Source organism: Apodemus sylvaticus, chromosome 1 (assembly GCF_947179515.1).
Source record: "Apodemus sylvaticus chromosome 1, mApoSyl1.1, whole genome shotgun sequence".
In the NCBI taxonomy this organism is placed as follows: Eukaryota; Metazoa; Chordata; class Mammalia; order Rodentia; family Muridae; genus Apodemus; species Apodemus sylvaticus.
Window position 1 is genome coordinate 188,964,682 of NC_067472.1, and position 25,857 is coordinate 188,990,538.

Consider the following 25,857-nt stretch of genomic DNA (forward strand, 5'->3'; position numbering starts at 1 on the left):
GCATGTGTGTGTGTGGATGTGTGTGTGCATGTGTGCGTGCGTGTATATGTGTGTATGCTTGTGTGCATATGTGTGTGCATGTGTGTGCATGCATGTATGTGTATGTGTGTGTGCACGCATGCCTGTGCATGTGTGTGTGAGTGCATGTGTGTGTGGATGTGTGTGTGCATGTGTGTGTATATGTATGTATGTGTGTGTGCATGTGTACGTGTGTGTGTGTGTGTGTGTACACATGCACATGCCATAACAAGCATGTGAGGTCAGAGAATGACTTAAGGAGTTTCTTTCCACCATGTATGTTCTGTGAATTAGGCTTGGCAGCAAACAGCCTTAAGCACCGAGCCAGTGAAATCACTGGCCCAATAATAATAATAATAATAATAATAGTTTAAAAAAGAGTTAAAAAGCTTACACTAAAGTAGTGACACTTTGTCCTAAAAACTTCAAATAAACAAGCAAACAAGCAGATAAACAGATACATAAATAAGAAAGCAGAGAGTCCTGGTATAGGTTCACAGTTCCAGCATTCAGGAGGCTGAGGCAGGAAGACAAGCTCAGGTGACCTGATGGGTTCAGGAGATGCCTGGGATGCGCAATGAAATCCTTTATAAAGGACCTCTTTATTAATGTCACATACAGTCACATAATGTCATATAACCGCACAAAGAGACACAACACACCCAAACCAGGCAGCAAGTAACACGCCCAAAGTCGCCGAGTCCCTCCTGTTCTGCTGGGTTGGCCCTTAAGGAAGCAGTAGGCTTAGGATAGAAAGGGGGGCCCCCCTTGTCCTCTCAGCCAGACTGGTTCCACCAGCGCCGTGGATGGCATAACCCGTCTTGGTTGTGAAACCCATGTTGGGCAACTGGGCTCAAATGTGGATGCCTGAATTCCGGACAGAGATGAGAAGTCCAGACTGGGGTGCACCGAGGGAGCAGGGGGCTGGGTGCCAGGCACATTCTCAGGGTGAGGAGGAGGAACCTGGGGCCTGGACACCCAGGTTCTGGGAATGCAGCACCACAACCCCACTGGTTGTTGTTGTTGAAGGAGGAGCTCTAGTTATGCTGAATAAAATACAAGAATCCCAATACGATCTGACATTCCAATAAATAATTAGATTTTGTTTTAGTAGAAGGGCATTCTCATGTAAGGATATTGACTCCGAAATTCCAGCTGGTCCCGGTGTGGTGGGACACACACAATCCCAACCCTCACGCCAGGGCAGGAAGATTCTGAGTTCAACAGCAACCTAGGCTACATTTTAATGTGTGGGTACATTTTCTGTATGCGCATGTGTACGTGCAAGTGTATTTGAGGATCCAAACTTGGGATATTCTAACACCCTCTTCTGGCCTATGTGGGCGCCAGGCACAGACATGGTGCACGGACATACATGTAGGCAAAAAAAAAAAAAAAGAAAAAATCTGTACACAGAAAAAAATTTAAATATTCAAAAGTTGAACCGGTGCATACACTGTAGGTATGCGTCTACCACTTAAGGGGGACGCGGTCAAGCACCTACTGGCTGGGTCATGAGTTCTCCCCAGCTCCGCAGACCTCATCTCTTCTGTTCTTAGATCTCTTTCCCCTCCCCCACTTCACGCCACCTCACAACTGCCCAGCCTCAGTTTCTTCATCCACACCAGTGTCTGTATCTCATCTGGAAGTCCCCCAGGCTACATCAATAAACCTAAGGACACCTCAGAGAGTCATCCGAGGAGCCCATGGTCCTCAGATGTGACTGATCCTGAGTCATTTGTGGTCTATTTTCTGGAGTGGTATGGGGAAGGAGCCGAGTCTTAGAGAACAGGCCTGGGAAAGGGCAGAGAGAGGGAGAGGACCGGTGGCGTGAGGCAGAGGCCTCAGGATGAGGGCACTCAGACCCAGGGTCTGGGAGGAGAGAGACCACGAGATGAGACCACAAACCCACACTTGTCAAAATGGGCTTGCAGTGACGAGGAAAGGAAGCGAGGGGTGTGACGGCTCGTGCTTGCAATCCAAGAACTCAGGTGGCTGAGGCAGGAGGATCACCCTAAGTTTGAGGCCAGCCTAGCTACATATAGAGTAAAACCCAGCCTCAAAATCAAAAATAAAAAGATGGGAGGAAGGAAGCTAGCTGGGGCTGCAGCTCCGTTGGCCGAGCGCTTGCCTAGCACAGACGAGGCCCCGGGCTGGATCCCCAGTGCCAGACTCTGTAGCTCTGTCTGTATGATCTCAGTCCTTGGAGATGAAGGCAAGATGTTCAGGGTTACCCTCGGCTACATGGTGAATCGGAGACCAGCCTTGGAGCCGTGAGAGCCTGTCTCAAAAACAAAACAAAAAAGGTGGTGGGGAGGAAAGATGGAGGGCTGGAGGAAGAAAAGACAGAACTAATTAATTTACAGCCAGGGAGATAAAGATGCAAAGATGGGTACAAGGGAAGTCAAAACCAAAGTGGGCAATGCCACCCATGTATGTAGACCACACCCCAAAAGACAGACACGCGCAAGCAAAATGATGCTCTCTGCCGTAAGTCTGGGGCCAAAGCCAGGCAGCCATTTGGGTGGTGCCAGGAGACAGAGGTTCCGGCCTTGAGTCTTGGTACATGGAGAAAGCTGTGGTCACAGGTCGTCAGGATCCCAGGCTGGTGGGTGATCCATTTGTCGTCCCCTCATACCCACACACTGTAGCACGGTGACACAACTTCTTCCAGCGGTGACACCCCGATTTTCTGGTGCCTCCTATATTTTGGGGGTGACACCCATGGTAGGAACCCCACCCAACCCTAATGCCGCTTCCTTACTGAGTCACCTACAACCCTGTCAGGCCTGTTGAGGGGAAACTTTGGTGAATCAAGTACCCAAGACCCAGTCCCTTGATCCCCGAGGCCCGGTCCATTGGGAATTTGGAGCTAGCTCTCTAGGAACGCACAGCTTAGACTAGGGTCACCGGAGTCTAGACCCTCTTTTATATTAGGAGGCCCAGGCCCAGCCCTCCTCCCTCAGATCCAGAAGGAGTTCAGACCCCAGCCCTCCTCCCTCAGACTCCCGTCTCAGCTTTTCCCCTTCAGACCTAGAAGTCTAGGCCCCATGCCTCCTCCCTCAGAGTGTCATTCCAGACCACCCCCTCTCTGTTCCCATGGCACTCAGGTGTTAACTTGGACCAGACACACCCCCAGGTTTCTGTCCCCAGGCCAGTCCTCTGGCCCCTCTCTTCCCATTTGAAATGGAGATGAGGTGCAATTATTTACTTTGGTCCTCACACAAATCACTCCCTAAAACACACGGCTGTCCCCCACTGACCCCATGCCTCCAGGCCTTGAACAGAACAGTGTCTCTCCTTCCCCCTCAATATAACAAAAATCCCTCAGCAAGGTGAGAAGGAACTTCAAAGGAGAAACCTGCTCCCCACTCTGTATAACACACCAGGCACTCCCCACTAACCTCCCCCCCCCTCTCTCTCCCTGCCTGTCCAGATCTTGCAGGTCTGTCTCTGGACATCTGGGTCTGCCTGTCTTCATCCTCTCAATCTCCGCTCTCCCATCATCCACCTCCCCCGCCCTGGGTCCCCACGCCCTCCTCCCCAGTGTCCTTCTCCCTGTACATTCTCCATCTCTGACTCCGTTTCTAGATCTTCTTCCCACTCCTGTTTCTGCCTCTGCCCCAGGTCTTCAGTCCTGAGGGATGAGACAAGAGGGGCAGTGGGGTGTGGGGAACAGTGAGGAGAGGGAGGATGGAAAATCCAGGCGGAAGGGAAGAGGGTCGGGCAGACCGGCTTGGCTCCCCAGTACCTGTCAGAGCTCCGCCCAGGGCTGTGTGGCCTGGCCCATATAAGCCGCTCCTGGCCTCGCACTGAGAACTTAGTGTCTGCTGGCACCAAGAGCCTCTTCTCCATCCCTCACGTGGATCTGCAGGTAGGAGCACCTTCTCTTGCCTAAGTCCCTGCTCTGCAGGCGGCAGGCGCCTCGCTCAGTTCTCTGCCTTCCTGGCTACAGCTCTGCCTCCTTCTGCCTCTGACTGACATCTGTCAGTGACTAGGGTCATCTTACTTTCTCAACACCTCATCTCCCCAGTCTCGCCTTTCCAACCTGACTGCTACAGAGTTGGATTTAGAAATTCTGGGGCCCAACACCCAGTCTCCGAGCCTATTTGGACTGGTCCATCGGGCATTTCTCTTTTGCCTCTGAGCCTATAGCCCTCTGTAAAATCAGCTCGTAGAGGTAAATACGTGCTCCACGCTTGTGGACGTCTCTAGCAGTGTCTCTGTGGGCACCTGGCTCGGAGTTCTTTCCTGACTGTCTCTGCCACACCCGGCTGGCTTTGCTAGGGCTATCCTTGTCTCTCCAACTCTGCCGCCGCTCTGAGAAGGGTCCGCTGGGGTCTGTCGGGCAGCTGTCGAAACGATGGGCGACTAGTTCGCCCACCTACCCATCCTGGCCAAAAGGCTAACCTGGCCTCTTTCTCTTCAGCTCCCTTGCCCTTCCCCCCTAGAGTCCATCTCCCCCCAGTGCCCTAGTCCCTTGCCCTCCCCTGCCCAGTATCCAGCATCCCTTGGACAGACTGCGTTGCTGTGACCGTAGCCATCCCCTGCAGCCGTTCACACAGCAGCCACCTCCTCAGGGCCAGCGAGATGCAGTTTGAGATGCACGACCACGTGAAAGGCAAAGGTGGGGGTCTCTGAATGCACCAGGAACCTTCCTGATGCCAGGAAGCTGGCTGCCTCCCTCCCCTGGGCACCCCGGCTTCGAAAACGAATGGCACCTGCTTCTACCCCGGAGGCCCCAGGAAATGTTGGAGCCCAGTCGTAGAGAAGGAGGCGGTGGTGGTGTGTGTAGCCACGTCCAGGCTCTGCCCAGCTGTGGGGCCCAGGTTTCCACCCAACTGTGGCTCAACCAGATGTGTAGACAAGAGCAGCAGAGACAGACTAGGGGTGTTGATGACAGAATGTGACAGATAGGAATGGGGAGGTGCGGTGATGTTTCCTCCAGTGGGCGGCCAGGTGGCCTGCCCAGACTGCCCGGCAGAAGGGTGGGCGGCAGGGGTGGCGCGGCTCAGAAGGCCCTGCCAGGATGCCTGTTGATGCCCCTTCTCTTCCCTCCGCAGCCATGTCCTACCCAGTGACTAGTCAGCCTCAGTGCGCCAACACCTGCTACCAGACACAGCTCAGCGACTGGCACACGGGCCTCACCGACTGTTGCAACGACATGCCCGTCTGTGAGTGTCCGGAAAGATGAGGAGGGAGGGAAACTCACTCCACACTCCTGCAGTCTTCACTCAGCCTGGGATCCCACCATCCAACTCTCACTCGGACCCGAGCCCGACTGCTTTGGGTCTTCGTTCCCTTCTCTATGATTGTCCTCCCGGAGCCCTCATTCCCCGCCCTGTGCAACCGCGCGGCCCCGTGCCACCGCGCGTGCCCTTCTCGGGGGACAAGCACAGCGGGGCCCGGGACCTGACCATTCTGCCCTGTGTAGGTCTGTGCGGCACTTTCGCTCCGCTGTGTCTCGCCTGCCGCATCTCTGACGACTTTGGGGAGTGCTGCTGTGCGCCCTACCTGCCCGGAGGACTGCACTCTCTGCGCACCGGCATGCGGGAGCGCTACCACATCCAGGTGCGCGCCAACCCCGGACCACAGGGATTGAGACTGGGACCTGCCACCTGGGACCCCAGAGCCAAGCTCCTGACCTGTCTCGATTTCTCTCTTTCCCACCCTCCAGGGCTCCGTCGGGCACGACTGGGCTGCCCTTACCTTTTGCCTGCCCTGCGCCCTCTGTCAGATGGCGCGGGAACTGAAGATCCGAGAGTAAGGCTCCTTGGTCCTGCCTGGCCTCCCTGGGAGGCCACTCCTTGGAAAGCCCGTCCCACTGCCCCTGTCCCACCGCCAAAAAAATACACCCACAATAAAAACCTGAAAACCAACCCCACCTACATGCTTTTATTGTCGCAGGGAAGGACTCTGGGTGCAGTGGGAGGTTTGCTGAGGGGGTGGGATGTGTGCAAGGCGTCTAGGTGTATCAGAGAGGACTGGGGTTTACTAGGACTGGCCGTGCAGATGGCCTCCTGGAAGCACCTCACAAAGTAGAACCATCTGCTACTTATCTGAAGTCCTGTCCACATCCTGAAAATAAGCCAAACCAGGCAGTCTCAGGATAGATGCCCGCGCCTGCTGCAACCCTGCTCTCCGGACGCTGAGGAAAGGAGTTTAAGAGGAGCCCAGGCGCAGCTGCGCGGAGCGAGGGCAGCCTGGGCCGCACACTGAGACTCCGTCTCAAGTAAAAGAAAACATTTTAAATTAAGAAAAATTAAATTAAGAAAAAATTAAACTCTTCAAGCAATGCTTTCCCCTGCTCACTCAGAATCTATAGACACTGTACAAAGAAAACTGTGCCTGAACATACCACATATGTGGAGTGCCCAAAGGGAGTTGGATTCCCTGTAACCTGTTCTCCCATCAGCCTCCAGACAGGATGGGCCTTTGGCAAAAGGCCCCCAAGGGTAGCCCCTCATCAGCCAGATCATCGCACTGAAGTTCATCACCACCTCCTCAACTCAACTCATGGCCTTCGCCTGGTGACACGGACTGCACAGGAACTAACAGGAACAGGCTCGGGTCTCCGAACTCCTGGAATCCGGTCTTTACCTTGCCATGTCTGTGTTATCGCAGTGAATTTATAAGCCTTTTCGAGCCTGTTTTCACCTCTTCTTAATATTTAATACAAACTATGATGAGCGATGGCTCAGTGGTCGGGGGCTCTGGCAACTCTTGGGAGGGGCAGTTTGGTTCTCAGAATCCACACGGCAGCTCTCTGCTTGTAACTCCAGTTCGGGAGGACCTGACGCCCCCTCCTGGACTCCAAGGGCAACTCCACCCGCATGCATGCATACATACATACATATATACACGTAATTTTTTAAAAGCCAAGTTTATGCTCACATCTCATAAGGCAGGGGCCACTGTCAGCTCATAAAAGCCAAACTCACGTGGGGCCAGAGTGCCGCCCGAAAGTGCCCTGTCACTCCCGAGCCACATGGCCGTGCGCAGAAGCAAGTGGCTTGTGCTGGGGCCAGGCACGCAGAGAACGTGCACTGCTGGGCATCTGCAGCAGAGGATCCGTGTGGCGATGAGGCCGAGGCCAGACGTCCCAGGCTGGCATCCGCCCTTGCACCCAGGCTTCGGCATCCCCGGGCTGAGGGCTAAGACCGCTAAGCATGATGCTCTTTAGGCTTTGATGCTGAGTTTACTCCGGAGAATGCGCATCCACACCCAGCTGCCTCGTCCTGCTGCTGCTGCCCTCACCAGCGCCACCAGTTCTCCATGCTCGATCCCTCAGGTTGAAACAATGGTTTCTGTGTTCTGTACCCCCGGGGCTTTCTTGTCTAGTGACAATCCCTGGGACACAGACTGTCTGATTCTCCCTGAGCCAAACTGTGGCAGGGACAAAGAAAGGGTCAAAGATGTCCTGCCCATTGCTCCCACCATCTGTGTTCTGGGGAACAGGAGACCCTGCCATTGCCAAGAAGGGGCAGAGCCAGGCTCGAGATACATGGCTTGGAGGTGGGACAAGGGCAGAGCCACGTGGTCCACTCACCCAGAGCCCCTCCCTCATTCCCTCCCCTGCACACGGACGAAGCCCAAGTCTTCCCACGCTTTATTCTTTGCCTCAGTTTCTCTCCTGTCATAGAGATGCGACCCCTGATGACATGCACACATTAGCAGGATCACATCAGACTGGGGCAGCCGCAGTAAGGGGACGAGGCTGGGTCCAACCCCCACCCCAGGGCCAAAAGAGCAGCTAGAGGTTGGGGAGTCTTGGGAAAGCACGAGTCCCAAGCTCAGGCAGCTGCCTGGACTGGGGGAAGAGAGAGCTCCTAAGTCCAAAAGGAGATCCAGGCGGGGGGATCTCTGAGGAGTCCCAAAAACTCGAGAAAAAAGAGCCAACTGATGTCCCCTCCGGGGTCTCCCACCCCACACCCTGCCCTGGTAGGTGTGGCATCTCAGGCGAAGGATTTGCCTCTGGGGCTCCCTTGAAATCGGCCTGCATCTCCAGGCCCAGCTGGTGACTCTGGTCCAGGCCAGCAGTGGCTCAGCGCTCCTGCCGGGCGGCTGCAGTGTCCCGTCCTCCCAGCAGCTGCCTGCCTTTGCCAGCGCTAGGCTAAACTCACCGCAGGGCAGTGGATCCCCCCTGCTGACACACCCAGAGTGCTCGCTCGCCCACTGTGTGGACCCGCAGTCACGCCTGGATCAAGCCCACAAGGCACAGCCTGTCCCCACTCAGTACCACCTCACTGTCCACCCATGGCCGAGGACATAGAGTGGCCTTTCTGGATGTGTCCTCTTGCCTACCCTAACGTCTGCACCACTCCACATCCTGTCACTCACCCTCCTCCTGCCCAGTCACCCCCTGCAGCCTCTCCTGTGCCCACCAGCTCACCTTTCCCCCACAGAGCCTGGGCTCCTCACTTACCGCCATAGAACTGTCCAACTGCTCCCCACTGCCCTGAGAACAAACCCAGCTCACCCCACACTTGATCTGGGTTGCTGTGGCAACCCAGTGATTCTTGTAATAAAACAATCCGCTTCCAGCCTCAGGCCCCAGCCTTATAGCTTCCTCGACTCTGGAATTGGTTTCCCAAAGGTCCTCCCTCGGTCTGTCACCTTTCTCAGCCCAGTCTCTCCAAATGCTTCATCGACTTTCCCTCAGAGCCACTGTGTGTGTGTGTGTGTGTGTGTGCACACGCGCGCATGTGTTAGTGTATGTGCGCGCATGTGTCTCCTTCCACAAGAACTCAAGTCCCGCCAGATGAGGGAACCTCCTCTCGCCTCCTGCTTTGCTCTGTACCAACAACTGTGCTAGGCACAAAGTAGCAGCTCAATAAATAGTTGCTAAATGCAGGCCAAAGGGGGAGCCCTGGGAAAAGGGAGCCAGTGGCTTCTGTGGACTGTCCGGGGATCTCTAGTCCAGAGCAGCCCCATCAGGCAACATGGAAGGCAGCTGTGGAAGAGGGCCTGGGCAGGTCAAAGGGACATGCTAGTGAGATTGTCCTGACTCAACAGTCCCTTCCTGCCCCCAGCACCCCCGTGCCCGCTGCCTCCAGCACCCCCACTGCCCCCGCAGTACTCATGCAGCCTGTGACGCAGAGTGACAAGGGCTGACCCGAGGCAGGCCCCATTGGGAGCATGAGGCCCCCCGGGCAGCTGGAGCAGAAGAGTGGCCACGCCCGCCATGCCGTCCTCTGTGGGCTCAAGGGTGATGGGCCCAGCTCGCAGGCCAGCTGTGGTGGCAGGGAGGGCAGGTGGGCAGCACCCGCCTCCCATGGGTCCCCAGGGGCCCCCAGCTCCTGTCAGCAACAGGGGTGCTAGGAAAGGCTCGGAGCGGCGGAAGGCGGGCGGCGGGAGGCCAGCCGGCTTCCACGCGGGCGCTGGGCCCGCAGGATCTGGAGGGAAGCAGACGGTGACCTTGGCAAAGGGGCGGCTGGCCATCTTGGTCATCTCCTGCAGGTGCCGGCGCTGCTCTTGCCGCTGGTCCAGAGCCTGCTTGGCCTTCCAGAGGAGCACACAGAGTGAGAGGAAGAGGAAGAAGCAGGAAAAGAAGACAGAGAAGAAGACGAACAAGTCAATGTGGGCCTGGTCCTGCCGGAAGAACAGCAGGCCCTGAGAGTCGGCCGAGCCGTTGGCGCCGGGCCCGTTGGGATCGCCCACACCCAGCAGCAGCAGGTAGAAGCGGCTCGATTTGAGGGCGTGGTGCTCGTGGGGATAGGTGATCACCAGCCTGTCCCGCACACTGCGGACCACCAGCACGGCCGAGGGTTCCGTCACTGTCACGTAGGTGATCAGGCCCCGCGGCCACACCTCCCGGACTCGTGGCTCCACGGGAGAACCTGGTCCACTTCCAGTCCCCAATCCTCCTAGGTCAGCGGCCACCCGAGGTACGCCATCAGCAGGAGGCGGGGGAGGGGGCGGGGGCGGGGGCGGCTGGATGTGCACAGTGTGGACGCCCGTGTCAGGGGCCACTCGGACCACGAAAGTGTCATAGGAGGTGGAGACATAGAGGTCCACGGCCCCGAAGGTCACGTCCAGTGTCAGGCGAATGTCCACGTTGGTGAACTTGGGTTGGACGCCGAACAGCACGGTGCGGCCAGGACCCAGGGCCCGGCGCTTGGGCTCATGGAAGCAGTTGGTCTGGGAGGTGGGGTCCAGGCAGCACTCCTGTTCCACAGAGATGAGTCGGTAACACTGCTGGCCACCCAGAGGGCTCCCGTGGAACGACTCCCGGCACTTAGCACACTGTGACAGGGCGGGAATAGAGTTGGGCATCAGGGCTGCGCTCAGCCCTGGGACCCGCAATGCCCCCGCGAGGGCTCTCAGCCATCAGACGTCCATGGGCTTCTGGCTGTACGGCCTTACTAGCGACGTGTGGCCCCTGCCAGTGACCTGGCCCCGCTGCGCAGCAGCCGTACTGACAGCAACCCGGGCTTGCTCGGGAGAACAGCCTGCGGCTCAGAGCCTGGCCAGCATTTGCTGCCCACCTGGCTTCTTCCTGGGGCCTCTAGGCAGCTGATCCTCTCTGCCTAGACGGCGCCCACAGGTCCACTTGCCTGACACCGTCACTTCCACCCGAAGTGTCGCCTTTTTACAGGGGCCCTCCTCAGTCACGGTCACCATTGCTACCACGTAGTCATGGTGGTTATTACACAGCTCGCCATTAAAGTGACGATTATTAGAACCAAATAAACACCACTCGGGGCAGCCGACAGCGTGGCTAGCGGAGGCCTGCACTGACCTCAGCCCACACTAGCAAAGGCAGTGGCTGTGTCTGACAGTATTGAGGGTGTTTCGTTTTGTTTCATTTTCTGCTGGGCACAGTGACACCCATCAGTAATCCTAATATAGGGGGGTTTATGGCTCTACCACTGAGCCACGCCCCCCAGACCCTCACTGGGGGATTTGGGGCAGGTACCATAGAGGCAGGCTTTCAGACCCTCAACGAGCTTTGTATGTATGCATGCATGTGTATCTGTGAGCTGGGTAGGAGGAGTGAGGCAGAGCAGTCAGCCAGCCTCTCTGCTTCAGAAACGAGAAATGGGCCTAAGGGGGGTTGGGTTTAGGTTAGGTTTCATTAGATTAAGTCTTGCACCATGTAGGCCTAGTACTGACTGAATCCTCCTGCCTCAGCCTCCTAAGAACTAGGATCACAGGCTGGAGCCACAGACCTGGCTCCTAAGGGGATTTAAATCTAACTTTAGAATTGATGAAAACCCTCATCAGCCAGATTTCACCTGGTGGGGACAGGCCCTCCTCAGTAGCAAAGCTGGCTGGGAGGAGGGGCAGAGTCGAGTCACAGTGACATTGGTACTGAGATAGGATCTCATTCAGCACAGGCTGGGATCACCATCTCCATGTAGCCTCTGGTCCTCCTGCTTCTGCCTCCCAAGGGCTGGGTCGCATAACTGCCACCCCACTCGGCTTCTGCAGTGTAGGAGAGAAAGCCAGGGCCGCACACGCACACCAGGTAAACGCTCCAGCGGCTGAGCCACACCCTCAGACTACTGTTTTTGAAACCGTATCCCGCTATTGTCCAGGCTGGCCTTGAACTCGGGGTCCTCCTCCGCCCCTGGTTCAGCTGGCGCGTGCCACTGCATCCACGCAGACCTGTTTTCAGAGTCAAATCATTGGCTTTTCCCCTAAGCTACTCTGAGGTGGGTGACCAGCACGGAGCCCCTGAGGTCCTGCATCTGGACTCTGGGCCACTGCCCGGGGCTCAGCAAGTACACAAGATGATGTCCATCCCAAACCAGGTTCACAGCCCCGACCCTGGACCCACACCCCTCATCCCAGCTCTGCCCTTGCTCCCGGGGCACCAAGTCCAGGAGCTGGCTTTGCAGACACACCTGGTACTTGTAGCAGTCCCTGCGGTCACTGGGAGAGCTGCCCTGGCAGGTGCCAGTCTCTGTGTTGTTCTGACATGGGCATCCTGTGCCGTCCTGCTCGTTACAGGTGTCCGCGTGGCCATTGCACTGGCACCTGAGGGGGAGGGTGGGGTGAGTGCCCTGGCTGGGACTCTCAGAGGTCAAACCCCGCCCCAGGGCCCCTGAGTAACAATCTGCTCGGACTGTCTCCAGTTTGCTGAAGTTTCAGAAGGGCAGGCACAAAATGGGGGTGATCTTGAGGCCCCCCTCCTCAGCAGCCTTCTGTGGACTCAGGAGCCCCGTCGCCCTCAGGTCTTTCTGCAGACCTCTGAGGTGGGGACCTCTCTCAGCTGGGTTCCGCCCACGGTCCTCACCCACGGATGGCCTCCAGCTCTCTTAAACATCATCCACCCGCTTCTGGTTGACAATAGAGGGCTAGGCAAGGGAGGTCTAGTTCTGGGTGACTCTGGTGAGAAGGGTGGGGCCAGGCTCCGTCCTCTTACTTGGTGCATTTCCCGTCCAGGAGGAAGTAGCCGTGAAGGCAGCTCTCACATCTGTCCCCGTAGCTGTTGTTCTGACAGTTCACACACACGGCCTCCTCTTCATTAGGACCTTCTGCCACCCAGCTTTCGATCTGGCAGACAAGGGCGTACAAAGACATGGACCAGCCCTCCTCCCTCAGACACAGGGTCTAGGCCTAGCCTCCTCCCTCAGACACAAGGATCCAGGCCCAGCCTCCTCCCTCAGACATAGGGATCCAGGGCCCAGCCTCCTCCCTCAGACTTAGGGATCCAGGGCCCAGCCTCTTCTATCAGGCCCAGCCTTTTTCACAGACACAGGGTCAAGGCCTCACTCTTCTCCCTCAGACCCAGGGGTCTGGACCTAGCGTCTTCCCTCAGACACAGAGGTCCAGCCTCAGCCTCCTCCCTCAGACACAGGAGTCGAAGACCCACCCTCTTCCCTCAGACACAAGGGAAGGCTCAGCCTCCTCCTCAGACTCATGAGTGCAGACTTCATTCCCTCACCTCCTCTGGATCCAGTGAGTACTTCTCTGGCTCCTTTCTGGCCATTTCCAGCTCTTTCCTGGAGACGCACACATGGCTGTTTCCTCGACAGAAGGCATGGCAGGGCCGGCAGGTCCCACCACCCAAAGCTGAGCCGACAAACAGTGGGAGACACTGCTCACAGTGGCTACCCTGGTAACAAAGGACAGCACCGTCAAAAGAGCTGGGGAACACGGGGCCGGGCACCCGCTCTGGCCCTCCCGGCTGGGCTACGATTTAGTCCCTTCCTTCACACGCCCGTCCCTAGCCCTTCAGGCCTGAGTAACGAAGTCTTCCACACACCCAGGCTCCCCGGCCATTCTGTCCACCACTACGCAGCCCCAAGGTCTTTTCACATCTCCCCAGAATATGGTCCTCCAAACCCTTCCCTGTTCACGGCTTCTCGGGACTGCGAATTAACCTTAAGATGCCTCAGCATGAGGGCTGGCAACCTGGGATCCACCACTTAGGGCTGGGGTGTGACTCAGTGGCACAGCGCTTGCCTAGCATGTCAAACACCTGGGTTCCATCCCCAGTACCACCAAAATATACTTTAAAACAAACAAAACCAATAAAAAGGCACTTCTGAGCAGCCTGAGGGCCTGGGTGGCAGGTCCCGTACCTTGGTGTGGTTCCGGCACAGCAGGCAGTGATCCCGCGCTCCAACGCCAGCACACTCGCTGTGGCGGTTGCAGCGACACTCTGTGGAGCAGTTGCGGCCAACAAAGCCAAAGTGACAGCGGCAGTGATCTGGCTCCACACAGGAGCCATTCACACAGCCCTGGGCACACACGGGGCGGCAGACTCCAGTCACACTGCAGGGACACGCAGTGATGAGGGCGGGGCCCAGCCTTCGCCACAGCCCCACCCTCTTCCAGGAGGCCTGCTCGTCTGGAGTCTGCCCGGCCCTGCCCCCACTCTGCTCTTCTAGAACCTCATTCTTTCCTGGCTTCTCTAGCTATCTCGTCCCCTGCACACTGGGTCAGCCAGCTGTCCTCCTGTCTCACAGATTGGCTCCCTGAGCCGTGAGCCTGGGCTGCTTCCGTCCACACGATGTGTGTCACCCCGTCCTCGCTGCCCTGTCTGTCTGTCTGTCTGCCCAGCCCGCTCCTGTCACCCCGCCTGAGCCTCACTTGTCCATGGTGTAGCCTGTCTTGCAGCTGCACTCATAGCCGTGGGGCTGGTCATGGCAGTTCTGGGTCTCATTGCAGTCATGGTGGCCGTTTGCACACTCGTCCTCAGGGGGGCAAGACAGGAAGGCCCAGGATGCCCCAGGACGTCCACACGTTAGCCCTGACCCCAGAGGACACAGGGCTTTACCTGGGAGATCTCTTTACCACTCTCCCAGGCACCCGAGCCCTTCCCACCACCTCTGAATCCCACCTCAGAACAGCCCCCCATTTTGCTCTCTGTGCCCCTGACCAACCACCTGCCCAGCCCTGGAACCTCTCTCACCGTCTCGGGGACCACTGAGACCACCTTCCATGCAGTGACCACCGCCATCCTGGCCCCCCAAGGCACACCAACCACAGTGCGGTCGTCGCAGGCACAGGGCACACTGCGTAGCCTGAGCGCAGCCCAGGGAGCAGCTCTCTGGCCCCCTAAGCAGCCGCCCGCAGCCTCCAGCCATGCAGCGCAAGGGCAGGTAGGAGGGGCTCAGACACTGTCCAGGGAGATGAGGAGAGAGAGACAGGGAAAGACAGTTACATACATGTCTCAGACCGCACCCTTTTCTCCCAGGCCCCACCCTCCCTGGTTCTAGCTAACTCAGGGCACAAGCGGGGCTGTCACAAGCCTTTGCAACCAGACATCAAGACTAGAAGTGGATGAACCCAGCACGGTAGCCCATGCTTGCACTCACACAAGACGGGGGTGGAGGTACAAGGATCAAGAGTTCAGGTTACCCTTAGCTACAAAGGGCAACCTGGGCTACATGAGCCCTGGTATTTAAGAACAATGGACTAGGGTCAGGGACCTGTGGAGCCCTGGGCTGAGAGGACATTGGAATGAGATGATGAACAGATGAAGATCCAGGGAGTGTGGGAGGAGAACAGGCAGGCCGCAGCCATCAAGAGTCCCAAGGAAGGTCAGACGCAGACATGGCAGCCAGGGCTCAGTGGTCAGCCCCTAGGAAGCCTGTTCAACTTTCTACCTGTGACCCAAAGGGAACTGAGCAATCCCAGTACTTTGGAGGCAGAAACAGAAGAAACAAGAGGTTCCAGACTAGGGCAGGTAAGAAAGCTCGAAGGGGAAATGCTAAGTTGCTAAACTTTGATGACATGAGTTTGATCCCTGGGACCAGATGGGGAGAAATTGAACTCACTCCTACAAGTTTCTTCTAACCTCTAAACACACGCATCCCTCCTAAGAGGAATAAATGAGCATATGTAATGGAGGAGAAGGAGGAGGAGGAGGAGGGAGAACAGGAAGGAGGAAGAGGAGGAAGGAGGAGGAGGAGGAGGAGGGAGGACAGGAAGAAGGAGGAAGAGGAGGAAGGAGGAGGAGGAGGAGGAGGAGGAGGGAGGACAGGAAGGAGGAGGAAGAAGGAAGAGGAGGAAGGAGGAGGAGGAGGGAGGAGGGGAAGGAGGAGGAAAGGGAGGAGGAGAAGCAGAAAAGTCATCAAGAGCAGCCTAGGTTATATTAGATGCAGGCTAGCTTGAGCTACAGAGGAAGAACATATTTTTAAAAGTGCTGGGCAGTGCTGCCGCACACCGCTAATCCCAGCACCTGGGAGACAGAGGCAGGAGGATCTCTGTGAGTTCGAGGACAGCCAGGGCTACACAGACAGAGAAACTGTCTTGAAAAAATAATTCGTGTGTGTGTGTGTGTGTGTGTAATAAAAATAAATATACTTTAAAGAATAAAAGACACCCCCATGCCCCATAAGTCCCAATTACATGGACACGAAGTCTCCCTTCCCTGCCCAGTTCCTGCACCTGAGAGAAGGCGGTGGAGACAGAGTGAGGGTCACAAGCCACAGCTTGCTCTTCTTTTTAAAAATTATGTATTTATCTTTATTTTATGGCTTCGGATTTTACCTACATACATGTCTATATGAGGGTATTGAACCCCCGATTTACAGACAGCTGTGGGCCATCCCTCCAGCCCACAAGCCACAACTTCTTACAACAAACTTAGGCCTGGTTTTGGGGCAAACAGGCTACTTCCAACCCAGCCAAGTGATGGAGGCGTCCTGGATGGGAAGCCGGCCTACAGCTGTCACCGGCGGGTTGGGACTCAGACTGCTTACAGTATGAGGTCAGGACCCTTGGGAACACGCCACGGGGCGTAAGAGCATTCTATCTAGTGTTTGGCCTTGTGTGAAATATAAGAGGGGCACAGTTAATCTGGGCTGGCTGCCCAAGGGTGGTTAGGAAGAATAAAGCAATTATTCGGCCCTGAAATAGAAACCCTCCTGGCTGCGGCCAGGCCAGCATCTGAGCCTGCAGAGCGCTGGGCAGGAGTTCCGAGCGTGGCTGTGGGCGGAGCCCAGGGAGCAGAGCCCCAGCCATGGGAACAAGTTCTCACAATTCTGCTCTTCCCCCCTGCCCGCCCACATCCCAACAGGGACTCAATGCTTCCAGGCTGCCCTCCTGCCTCAGCCACCTAGAGTTACAAGGCAGGCCACAGCTGTCTGCGGTATCTTCTTCCTGCACTGCACGACTGCAGGGCTGGAGAGCCAGCTTAGAGATGAGCTGCCCACTGCTCTCCGCAGGGCTCAGGTGTGGATACCAGCACCCGTCTAGATCCAAACCCAGCTGGGTTTTTGAGTGTATGTGCACACGTGGAGGTCAGTGAACCATCTGAGGTGCTGGCCACCTTGTCTTTGAATCAGTCCCTCATTGGTCTGGAGGTCACTGAGTAGGCTAGACCGGCCATTGAGTTCCAGGGCCCTGCCTATGTCTACCTCCTTAGCACTGGGGTTATAAGTGAGTCCCACATGCCTGACTTTTTGATCATGGGCTGTGAGGATAAAATTCAGGTCTTCCTGCTTCTCGGGCAGCTGCTTCACTGAGTGAGCTATCTTCTCAGGCCCGGGGCCTGAGAGTTTGATTACAAGGTGCATAAGCTAACACGCCACTCCGAGGTAAGGCTTCCAGCTGTAGAAGCTGGCAGCCCTCGATGCTGGGGCGTGCAGGAAGCACTGCTGTGTTCTCTCTAATGTCACCTTTAGAATGAAAGTCCCAAAGGCAAGGGCCCCCACCCTGCCCTGCAGTCCACTGGGTGAAGGGTGAGGGGGTGGCTGGCCCAGTCAGTTCCCAGTGGTTTGGGGGGCTGGCACGCTGCCACTGGGTCCTGGCTATCAGCCTAAGCATGAGGAATAGGTTTCAGTGGCAATTAGAAATCCCTTGCTAGATATGACAGTGGAGGATGGATCTGACTTGCTTCCACAGGGGCAGGCCAAGGCAAATGCAGCTGGGACAACTAAATTACGCTAGATGAACAGATGACAGGCAGTTAAGTCCTAGCCACCTTGCCGGTCAAGCACATCCACCGCCACCAGTCACATCTCCAGTCCACGGGTAAGCAAGGGCCTGGCCCACCCTGTGTGAACTGGGCCTTCCCAGCCCTCCCTGGCAGTGTCTCACTGGGCCCTGGAAAGGCCCTGATATCCAGCTAGGGGTACAAAGCCGTGATCCTAATGGCAGGAGGCATGGAAGACGCGGAAAGGAAGAGAGGACAAGGGGGAGGGACAAGGATGACGGGCGGGGAAGGACGGCAGCAGAGGATGCTGGCTGGGCAGCAGGACGGGGCATTGCTGCCACACCGACCCCAGTAGCATCCTTGTGACAAGTCCCACAGCCTGAGGCGTTAGACTTCAAAAGGAGGAGGTCTCCTGGAATGGGTTGTGGAACTCTCGGCCAGAAAACATATTGAGCCATAGTTCTCATGGCAATTTTTCTGTTTTGTTTTCTTTTCTTAGTTACAGGTCCCTAGCAGCCTAGACAATGATCTTAAACAAGAATAATGGGTATGAAACCATCCCTTGAGATAGATCACTAGCCGGGCGGTGGTGGCACACACCTTTAGTCCCAGCACTTGGGAGGCAGAGGCAGGCGGATTTCTAAGTTCGAGGCCAACCTGGTCTACAGAGTGAGTTCCAGGATAGCCAGGGCTACACAGAGAAACCCTGTCTCCACAAACCAGAGAGAGAGAGAGAGAGAGAGAGAGAGAGAGAGAGAGAGAGAGAGAGAGAGAGAGAGAGAGAGAGAGAGAGAAACAGGTCACTAACATGACCTTATCTCTGAAGAAACCAACACTTTACTTTTAAAATCATTTACAAAATTATTATGATAGATAAAAATTTCCCAACAATAAAATTTCATATGGCTTACACGTGTGTCATTGGAGGTGGGTTTCGGTATATGGTAAAGAAAGCCTTAATTAGAAAGAATTAAAATAGTTTAAATTTATGCCTTTAAGATGTATAAAAAAAACAGGCATTAGATATTTAACAATAACTGACCGTATGGGACTGGAGAGTTAGCTCAGCGGTTAAGAGCACTGGCCAGAAAGATTTATTAATCTGCTCTTGGATATACACCACTAGCCTTGGATGACTAGAATTGTTATATTTTTGATGATTTATATTAATAATAATGAGGTTGCCTGTTCTGTTTGTGATTCACTAATTACATAGTTTCAAAGTTGTAATGCTTGGATGATTTTTGTACTTTACTGTGTCAAATGATTTTTGTTAGTATTTATGATTGTTTTGCTAGATAGAGTTTGTAAGAGTTACAATGTTTGGTTTTATGTATAAAATCCCCTGCTTGAGAGCTGCAAAATACACTCAGATTCAAACCGCCTCTGTGCTTGTTTCTGTCTGTCACCACCAAATCCTCACCCACCTGGACTTCGAGGGCCCTCATCCCAGGGACCCCGTACCCGACTGGGGTGCTCTGTGACATTACCTGCTGAAGGCTGCTGCTCCACACGCAGTGCTGCCAGCCCCCGTCGGCGCCCTTGGAGGCCAGGCAGGATGTGCAGTTGGGCAGGAGGTGACAGGGCGTGGGGCAGGGCAGTGGGGGCGAGGACTCCACCGGCATAGGTGACACGTTCAGCAGAGAGTGGCTGAAGCAAGTCCAGTCGTAGGTGGGCTGCACGGACAGGATGCGCCGAGTCTCCCCTGTGGGGCACAGGGTCAGGAGCCAGTCGGCCTCCCAGACGAGCCTGGATGCCAGCCTCTTCTCCACACCCAGTTTAAGCCTAGCGCTGCCAGCTCAGACTCAGCGTCCAGCCCCGAGCTTCCCTCTGGCACGCAGGCACCCAGGCCTCTAACTCCCAGCCCCGAGGGCGAGGCTCACCGGTCCTCTTGAACTGCCGTGTCCACATGCACTTGCCCTCCCGTGTGCACTGCTCACAGTCAGCAGCTCCACACGCGGCCTCCGAGCAGTTCCCAGCCCAGAAGACCTCTCTCTGGTTGATGCGACAGTCGTTCTCCGAGGTGCAGGACCCATTGCGCCCAATGCAGGCACCCTCTGGGCAGTTGGTGCACCACTTACAACGGGGAATGGATGCCTGGGGCGGGGGAGATGGACGTGGTGGGCTCTGTGGGGCTCAGTGTCCCGTGGTTCCCGAGATGCAGGGATGGGTGGGGCAGTAAAGCTGAGTGGAGACCATCCCCGCCCCTCTACCCACCCCTCACCTCTCCATCTCCGGGCTGCAGGGTCCGAGGATGGCGGGCCAGGCACTCACTACAGGTCCGCAGCCTCCGACATTCCTCAGGCGAACGAGGCATTGGGGAGCAAGGGGGTACCCCACAACCCAGCCTAGAGAACATGACGTTAGGTCACTCCTTGCATCTAGCTTTGTCTCTTGTACATGGTCCTATAGAAGGCTACACCATGTCCCTAGCTGTGCCCCAGGATCCTGGGTAGCCCCACCCCTCTGTGACACATGTCCTCCGGCCACTGAACCTGAGGCATCACCAACTGTCTCCTCCTCCCTTCCCTTACCCAGAACAGCATTCTTCCTCTCACACAGCCAGAGGTCAAGGTCTCTCTGTGCGGCTTCCTCCTGCCATTCTGCCCCCCACAAGCACTCCAGGAATCTCTCTGCTCAGACCCCCAACTTCCATTCCTCCCTGCCCCCGAGCTCCCCAATGCACGGCATAGGTCCATAATTCCTTGGAAATGCGCGAGCTTTTAGCATTTTCCAGATTTTAGAAAAACAGTGAGTATTTCTGCTATGACACACAGGCGTTGTGTGTGTGTGTGTGTGTGTGTGTGTGTATGTGTGTGTGCGTGTGTGGTGTGTGTGTAGTGTGTGTGTGTGTGTGTGGTATGTGTGTGTGTGTGGTGTGTGTGTGTGGTGTGTGTGTGTGTAGTGTGTGTGTGTATGTGTATGCGTGTGTGCGTGTGAGTGTGTGGTATGTGTGTGTGTAGTATGTGTGTGTGTATGTGTGTGTGGTGTGTGTGTGTGTGTATGTGTGTGTATGTGGGGGGTCAGCATCCCATAATGAAATCCGTTAACAATGCATGCAGGATGCAGGATGACATGCTCCGCTGCTTGTCTCGGGACAGACAAACCCTAAGCAGGCTTGCTTCACAGCACCCACCGGGGCAGGCAGACGGATGGGCTAACCAAGGGTCGAGCTGGTCCCCAGAGCCTCGGTGCTCCTGCAGTTGAGGAGGCTGCAGGCTGGGTCTGACCTAGGCCCAGCCAGGTTCTGGAAGCCTTTGCTGAGCCGACCCCACCTGCCCTTCTGCTCTCAGTGTCTCCCGGTGCAGCCAGCACTGCAAACATCCTGGGTGCAGCACTGCTTTCCATCTTGGCTGGTCTAACCCAGACTATACATGGAGAAGCAAGTTCTAATCCCATTCCTCCAAAAGGGGAGATGTCGAGGTACAAGCAGGGTCCAGACTGGAGCACCCCAACCAACCCACTTCTGGTGATCATTCGCTTCCCCGTGTGCAAAGCGGAACTTGACAGCTGAACTTCAAGACCCGCCCCCCCCCAATCCAGCTCACTCCCTAACGCCCTCAGAGGACACCAGTGTGTGCTGGGCCACAGACTCTCAGTCGCTATGGTTACCTGTGGGCCTGGTCCCCAGACAGGCAAGCACCACGGCACCAGGTGCAGGCCCCAGACTGGTTGCAAGCTTCAGTTGAAGGCAGCAGACGGCAGGGGTCAGGGGGCAGAGTCAATGCCAGCAGGCGGCCCAAGGCTACTCCCCCGAATCCTCCAGAAATGTACAGGCGGCTACCCACAGCTGCCACCGCATGGGCCACAGACTCCTCCATCGGGGACCCCACAAAGGCTGGACCTGAAGAGAGATGGGGTGTTCTGAGAGGCAGAAAGCAGGAAGCACAAAGAAGAGACCCACTCAAAGATTGGTTGGGAGGGACATCCAGAGAGGACAGTGTGAAAGGGAGCAGATAAAGACAAAGAGACAGACAGACGGACAGGCAGACAGACAGACAGACAGACAGGAGAATCAGACAGCAAAGACAGGGACAGAAATGCAGACAAACAGAAAAGAAAAACAGGAAGAGAGATGGGGGCTGGAGAGATGACTCAGTGGTTAAGAACATTTCTTGCTCTTGGAGAGGAGCGGGATTTGGTTTTCTAGCACCCACAGCTATCTGTAACTCCGAGTCTAGGGGATGTGATGCCTCCTTCTGACCCCGGAGGGCACATGTGCACATACACAGACACAAACACTCATACATGGAAAACAGAATACGCATGTCTAAAAAGGTTAGGAGGAGGAGGAAGAGGAGGAGGAAGAGGAGGAGAGGGGGACTGGGCATGTGGCTGACTGACAGAGCGCTGCCCTAACACGCACAGGCTGCACCTTGGGCTCCACCCCTAACATCCTGAATAACAAATAAGCCACAAAGAAATGAAAAAGCAGAGACAAAGATTCTGGAACTGGATGGAGGTGGTGGTCACACAGCACCAAAAGCCACGTGACAGTAAAAGCTCTAAATGCCACCAGAATAATCATTTACTTGTATGTGTGTGAAGTGGAAACTTAAGGGTTCTTTGGAGTCAATTGTGTTGGAAGGTGCTTTGCTGGGCAAACACGTGAAGGAACATTTTCCTGAAGTGCACACAGGTCAAAGGCTAAGGCAGACTTGCGAAGGGACGTTTCGCTGAAGCAGACACAGGAGAGAGGATGTTCTGCTAAAGCAAGCAGGGGAAAGGACGTGAGAAGAAGGATTCTTTGTTGATGACTTGCATTGGTCCACTGTACACTGTGTCATTGAGCTCCATTTGCTGGGACTCCATAGAGAGAAACAAACCAAAAAACTTCTGCTGGTGTGCTGCTGTTTCTCGCCAAATGTGCAGACTCAGGCTGATTGGCAGTGATGTCAGCTGAGACAGATGCACATGCTGAGGCGAGCCGTGGAGGGCACGTGGTGCTCGCAGGGCGTGAAAAAGGGCGAGCGAGCTTGGCTTGCTTATGTGGTGCGCTCTCTCTCTCTCTCTCTCTCTCTCTCTCTCTCTCTCGTCTTCACTGATCTTCGCTTCCCTGAGAGAGGCACACCCGAGAGCTTCTCCTGATCCCTTCTGCTGACTCGAGCGGAGGCTGGGGCCTGGCTGTCTCTGCTCGGTCGTGCCACCACTGCTGACTTGTGTTTGCTATCCCACCTCTACAGAACTGGCCTGCTGGTGTATCTGTGAGGTGTTTGCCAGTGGACCGAGCTGCTGCTGCTGCTGACCCGGGAACTGAGCAGCTGATTTCCAGACAACACAGATGGGAGTTGCTCCAAACAACCTTCCTAAACAGGTCCACTTCCTTACCCCACCCAACTCCCGTATCCTTTCTTTCCCACCACCTCTGGTGGGTGGCAGGCTACAGGGAGGTTAAGGTGTTTAAGAACCATCATTAAGAATAGGACTTGAGGGCTGGAGAGATGGCTCAGCAGTTAAGAGCACTGACTGCTCTTCCAAAGGTCCCGAGTTCAGTTCCCAGCAACCACACACGGTGGCTCGAGATCCAGTGCCCTCTTCTGGTGTGTCTGAAGACAGCTACAGTGTATGCATATACATAAATAAATAAATCTTTCAAAAAATATGATTTGAAAACATTAGAGTTGCATGTGCATGCGTGTGTGGGGGCTGCTAGGCGCTGAAGCCAGGGCGTGGCACACGCCAAGCACAGGTGCTGCCACCTGGCTGCCCACACTTGGCTTTTAATTTTTAAAAAACTAACTTCATATGGCATAAGTTAATGTTTATTTTTAATCCACAACAGAATGAATATTAAAAAGGTTGAGTCAGAGTAGAGGGGAATTAGGAAGGGTGAGAGAGAAAGGGGAAGGGGAAGAGAAAACACAGAACACAGGTCCTGGACACTCAGTGCTCGATGAAATGAAAAGGCTAGACAGGGCCTGAGGTCATGGCTTAGTGTTACAGCTCACATCGGGGGCCACCAGGGAGGGCTGGGGCCCTGCTCAGCAGTTGAACCCCTATTGCAAATCTACCAGTGAGGGACCAATAGATCCCCTGCCTAGAATCCCCATGAGGTGATTCTAGGCAGGAGCTCTACCACTGAGCCACGCCCCCAGCCCCTCACTGGGGGATTCTAGGCAGGAGCTCTACCACTGAGCCACGCCCCCAGCCCCTCACTGGGGGATTCTAGGCAGGGGCGGGGGAGGGCTCTACCACCCTTGGGGCTGTTTAAAATCATCACCACCAATTCCACTAGCTGGTGTCTGTTAGCTCCCTCCATCTTGACCTTGAATACGTGCTCATCCTTCAGGCTCCTCCCCGGTCCCTCGCTGGGGGCATGTCTCAGTGATAGAGCCCCTGCCTAGAATGCCCCAGTGAGGGGCTGGGGGCGTGGCTCAGTGGTAGAGCCCCTGCCTAGAATGCCCCAGTGAGAGGCTGGGGGCGTGGCTCAGTGGTAGAGCCCCGCCTAGAATCCCCCAGTGAGGGGCTGGGGGCGTGGCTCAGTGGTAGAGCCCCTGCCTAGAATCCCCCAGTGAGGGACTGGGGGCGTGGCTCAGTGGTAGAGCCCCTGCCTAGGATCCCCCAGGGAGGGGCTGGGGGCGTGGCTCAGTGGTAGAGCCCCCATAAGGTGTCATCTATCCTTTAAGCCTCTCTAACTATTCGTTTGAGGCAAGGTCTCTCCTGAAATTGGAACTTGAGTTTTCTTAGCCGTGCGAGCTCCAATGGCTCCCATCTCTGCCGGCCTCAGAGCAGGGGTTCCACACACATGGGACACTCGACTTGTTACGTGTGTGCTGGGATTAAACTCTAGTCTTCACGAATGCACAGACAGCATTCTGAAGTGCTGAGCTATCTCTCCAACTCTCTAAGCCTATCCCTAACCTGGCAGAGAACCTGGACTCTTCCCACTTTCTTCTTTTTTTTTTTTTTTTCTTTTTTTGGTTTTTTTGGATTTGTTTTTTTCGAGACAGGGTTTCTCTGTGTAGCCCTGGCTGCCCTGGAACTCACTCTGTAGAGCAGGCTGGCCTCGAACTCTGAGATCCGCCTGCCTCTGCCTCCCAGAGTGCTGGGATTACAGGCGTGCGCCACCACCGCCTGGCTCTTCCCACTTTCAAAGTGGTTTTTGCCTCAGATATTTTGGGGTTTTTTTTTTTTTCCTATTTTATAAACTATGTACGATGATTACTTTTACTTTTATAACTAGAATAAAAAGATATTTCTGTAGTGGCACGGGCCTTTAATCCCAGCACTCAGGATTCAGATGCAGGTGGATCTCTCTGAGTTCAAGGCCAGCCTGGTCTACAGAGTGAGTTTGAAGCAAGCCAAGCTGACATAATGATACTATGTCTCAAAATAACAAAGCAATAAGTAAATAAAAACAGACGCTTCTAAGAAAAGAGGAAAGCGGCTATGAGACAGCTCAGAGAGCCGCCATCTGCCACTGAGTCTGAGAAGCTAAGTGAATCCTCAACCCACGCGTGGAAGGACAGACCCGACTCCTTCAAGTTGACCTTCAAGAGAAACTGTCTTGAAAAACCAAAGAAAAAGAAACTCCGTGGTCTATAGTTATGAAGAGAGGAAAGAATTTTGCTGATGGGTCCTAAGAGACCCAAGTGACTTTCAGTGAGGGTCAGGGTCCCCAGACAGAGCCAGGGCTGCAGATGGACGTCAGCCTCCTGGGGAGAGGGACTCACGGGTCAGGTCAGGCAGGAGCCACGTGTTGCAGTTGACCTGGTAGAGCAGAACATCACTGCTGAATTCATCAGGGTCCGATCGCCCCCCAAGGACCACCATGGTATCTCCGAGCAGAGCTGAGGCATGGAAAAGCCGGGGCCGGGGCTGTTGGGAGACACGTAGGGAGAGCCTAGTCAGACCCCAGCCTCGGTTCCACATACTTCTTCCCAACTCGCCTGCCACCCGCAAACTCCCCTCCCAGCCTTTCCCAGCCTCGCCCAGCCCAGCCCCTCCTCAGCCGGTCCCGCAGGGCAGCCCACAGAACCGTCCACTTCCGGGAAGCCTGCTCTCTTCTGCCCCTCCCTCAGAGGGGCTTGGGGATGTGCGTGGACATCCCACACAACTGTCCCTACCAGATCCCTGCTCTCCCACACCTATGTCCTTGGCCCTAAAAGGCCAGAGTTACAGGAAAGCATAGATGGGGGTCCAGGAAGGGGAGGGGTCTGTCAAGGTGCCTCTGATTTTCTTGCCAAGAATTCTTTTCTCCAAACCAGCAATGGAAAAAGAAACAATTGGTATTTTTCATGGTTCATTTACAGGGACTGAAAGGAGGGGACAGGGGACAGGAATCTGGGTGGGTGGACCCCCTCCGGGGCCAGCCAACTGTCCTAACCTTTGCCCCCTGAGAAGGCGCCAGCAAGCTCCAGGTGCGGTCAGGGCAGTGCAGGGAATAGAGCTCTGGAGAAGGCGCCGCCAGCTCCACGTGGAAGCGGAAACCCCCAAACACATAGAGGGAGTCGGTGGCCTCATGGTAGACCGCAGAATGACCGTAGAGACCTAGAGGGGCAGAA

At 55.5% G+C, this 25,857-nt stretch overlaps 2 protein-coding genes across 2 annotated transcripts in view; one reads left to right on the forward strand and one right to left on the reverse strand.

The window, feature by feature from the left end:
- The first annotated feature begins 4,608 nt into the window (after window positions 1–4,608).
- On the forward strand, window positions 4,609–5,785 carry Cnfn (cornifelin). The gene is made up of 4 exons (XM_052179974.1): window positions 4,609–4,645; window positions 5,082–5,192; window positions 5,453–5,589; window positions 5,696–5,785. The coding sequence occupies exons 1-4, from the start codon at window positions 4,609–4,611 to the stop codon at window positions 5,783–5,785; spliced, it is 375 nt and encodes a 124-aa protein (XP_052035934.1).
- Window positions 5,786–7,612: 1,827 nt separating this feature from the next.
- The window catches only part of Megf8 (multiple EGF like domains 8), a 50,278-nt gene continuing 32,033 nt past the window's right edge, over window positions 7,613–25,857 (reverse strand). The window contains exons 29-41 of the mRNA XM_052168841.1: window positions 25,680–25,843; window positions 25,027–25,171; window positions 20,966–21,197; window positions 19,578–19,701; window positions 19,237–19,450; window positions 18,844–19,058; window positions 14,384–14,591; window positions 14,062–14,221; window positions 13,551–13,743; window positions 12,911–13,081; window positions 12,389–12,519; window positions 11,868–12,000; window positions 7,613–10,263 (exon numbers count right to left, since the gene is read on the reverse strand). Of these exons, the coding sequence (XP_052024801.1) occupies window positions 8,995–10,263; window positions 11,868–12,000; window positions 12,389–12,519; window positions 12,911–13,081; window positions 13,551–13,743; window positions 14,062–14,221; window positions 14,384–14,591; window positions 18,844–19,058; window positions 19,237–19,450; window positions 19,578–19,701; window positions 20,966–21,197; window positions 25,027–25,171; window positions 25,680–25,843 (3,359 nt within the window). The 3' untranslated portion in view covers window positions 7,613–8,994. The remainder of the gene's footprint in view (window positions 10,264–11,867; window positions 12,001–12,388; window positions 12,520–12,910; window positions 13,082–13,550; window positions 13,744–14,061; window positions 14,222–14,383; window positions 14,592–18,843; window positions 19,059–19,236; window positions 19,451–19,577; window positions 19,702–20,965; window positions 21,198–25,026; window positions 25,172–25,679; window positions 25,844–25,857) is intronic.

Bases quoted from the DNA above. Each gene is read 5' to 3' on its own strand.
- Cnfn (XM_052179974.1), top strand. From the start codon at position 4,609: ATGCAGTTTGAGATGCACGACCACGTGAAAGGCAAAG. The intron at 4,646-5,081 runs GTGGGGGTCTCT...TTCCCTCCGCAG, and splicing joins CGACCACGTGAAAGGCAAAG to CCATGTCCTACCCAGTGACT. The intron at 5,193-5,452 runs GTGAGTGTCCGG...TGCCCTGTGTAG, and splicing joins TTGCAACGACATGCCCGTCT to GTCTGTGCGGCACTTTCGCT.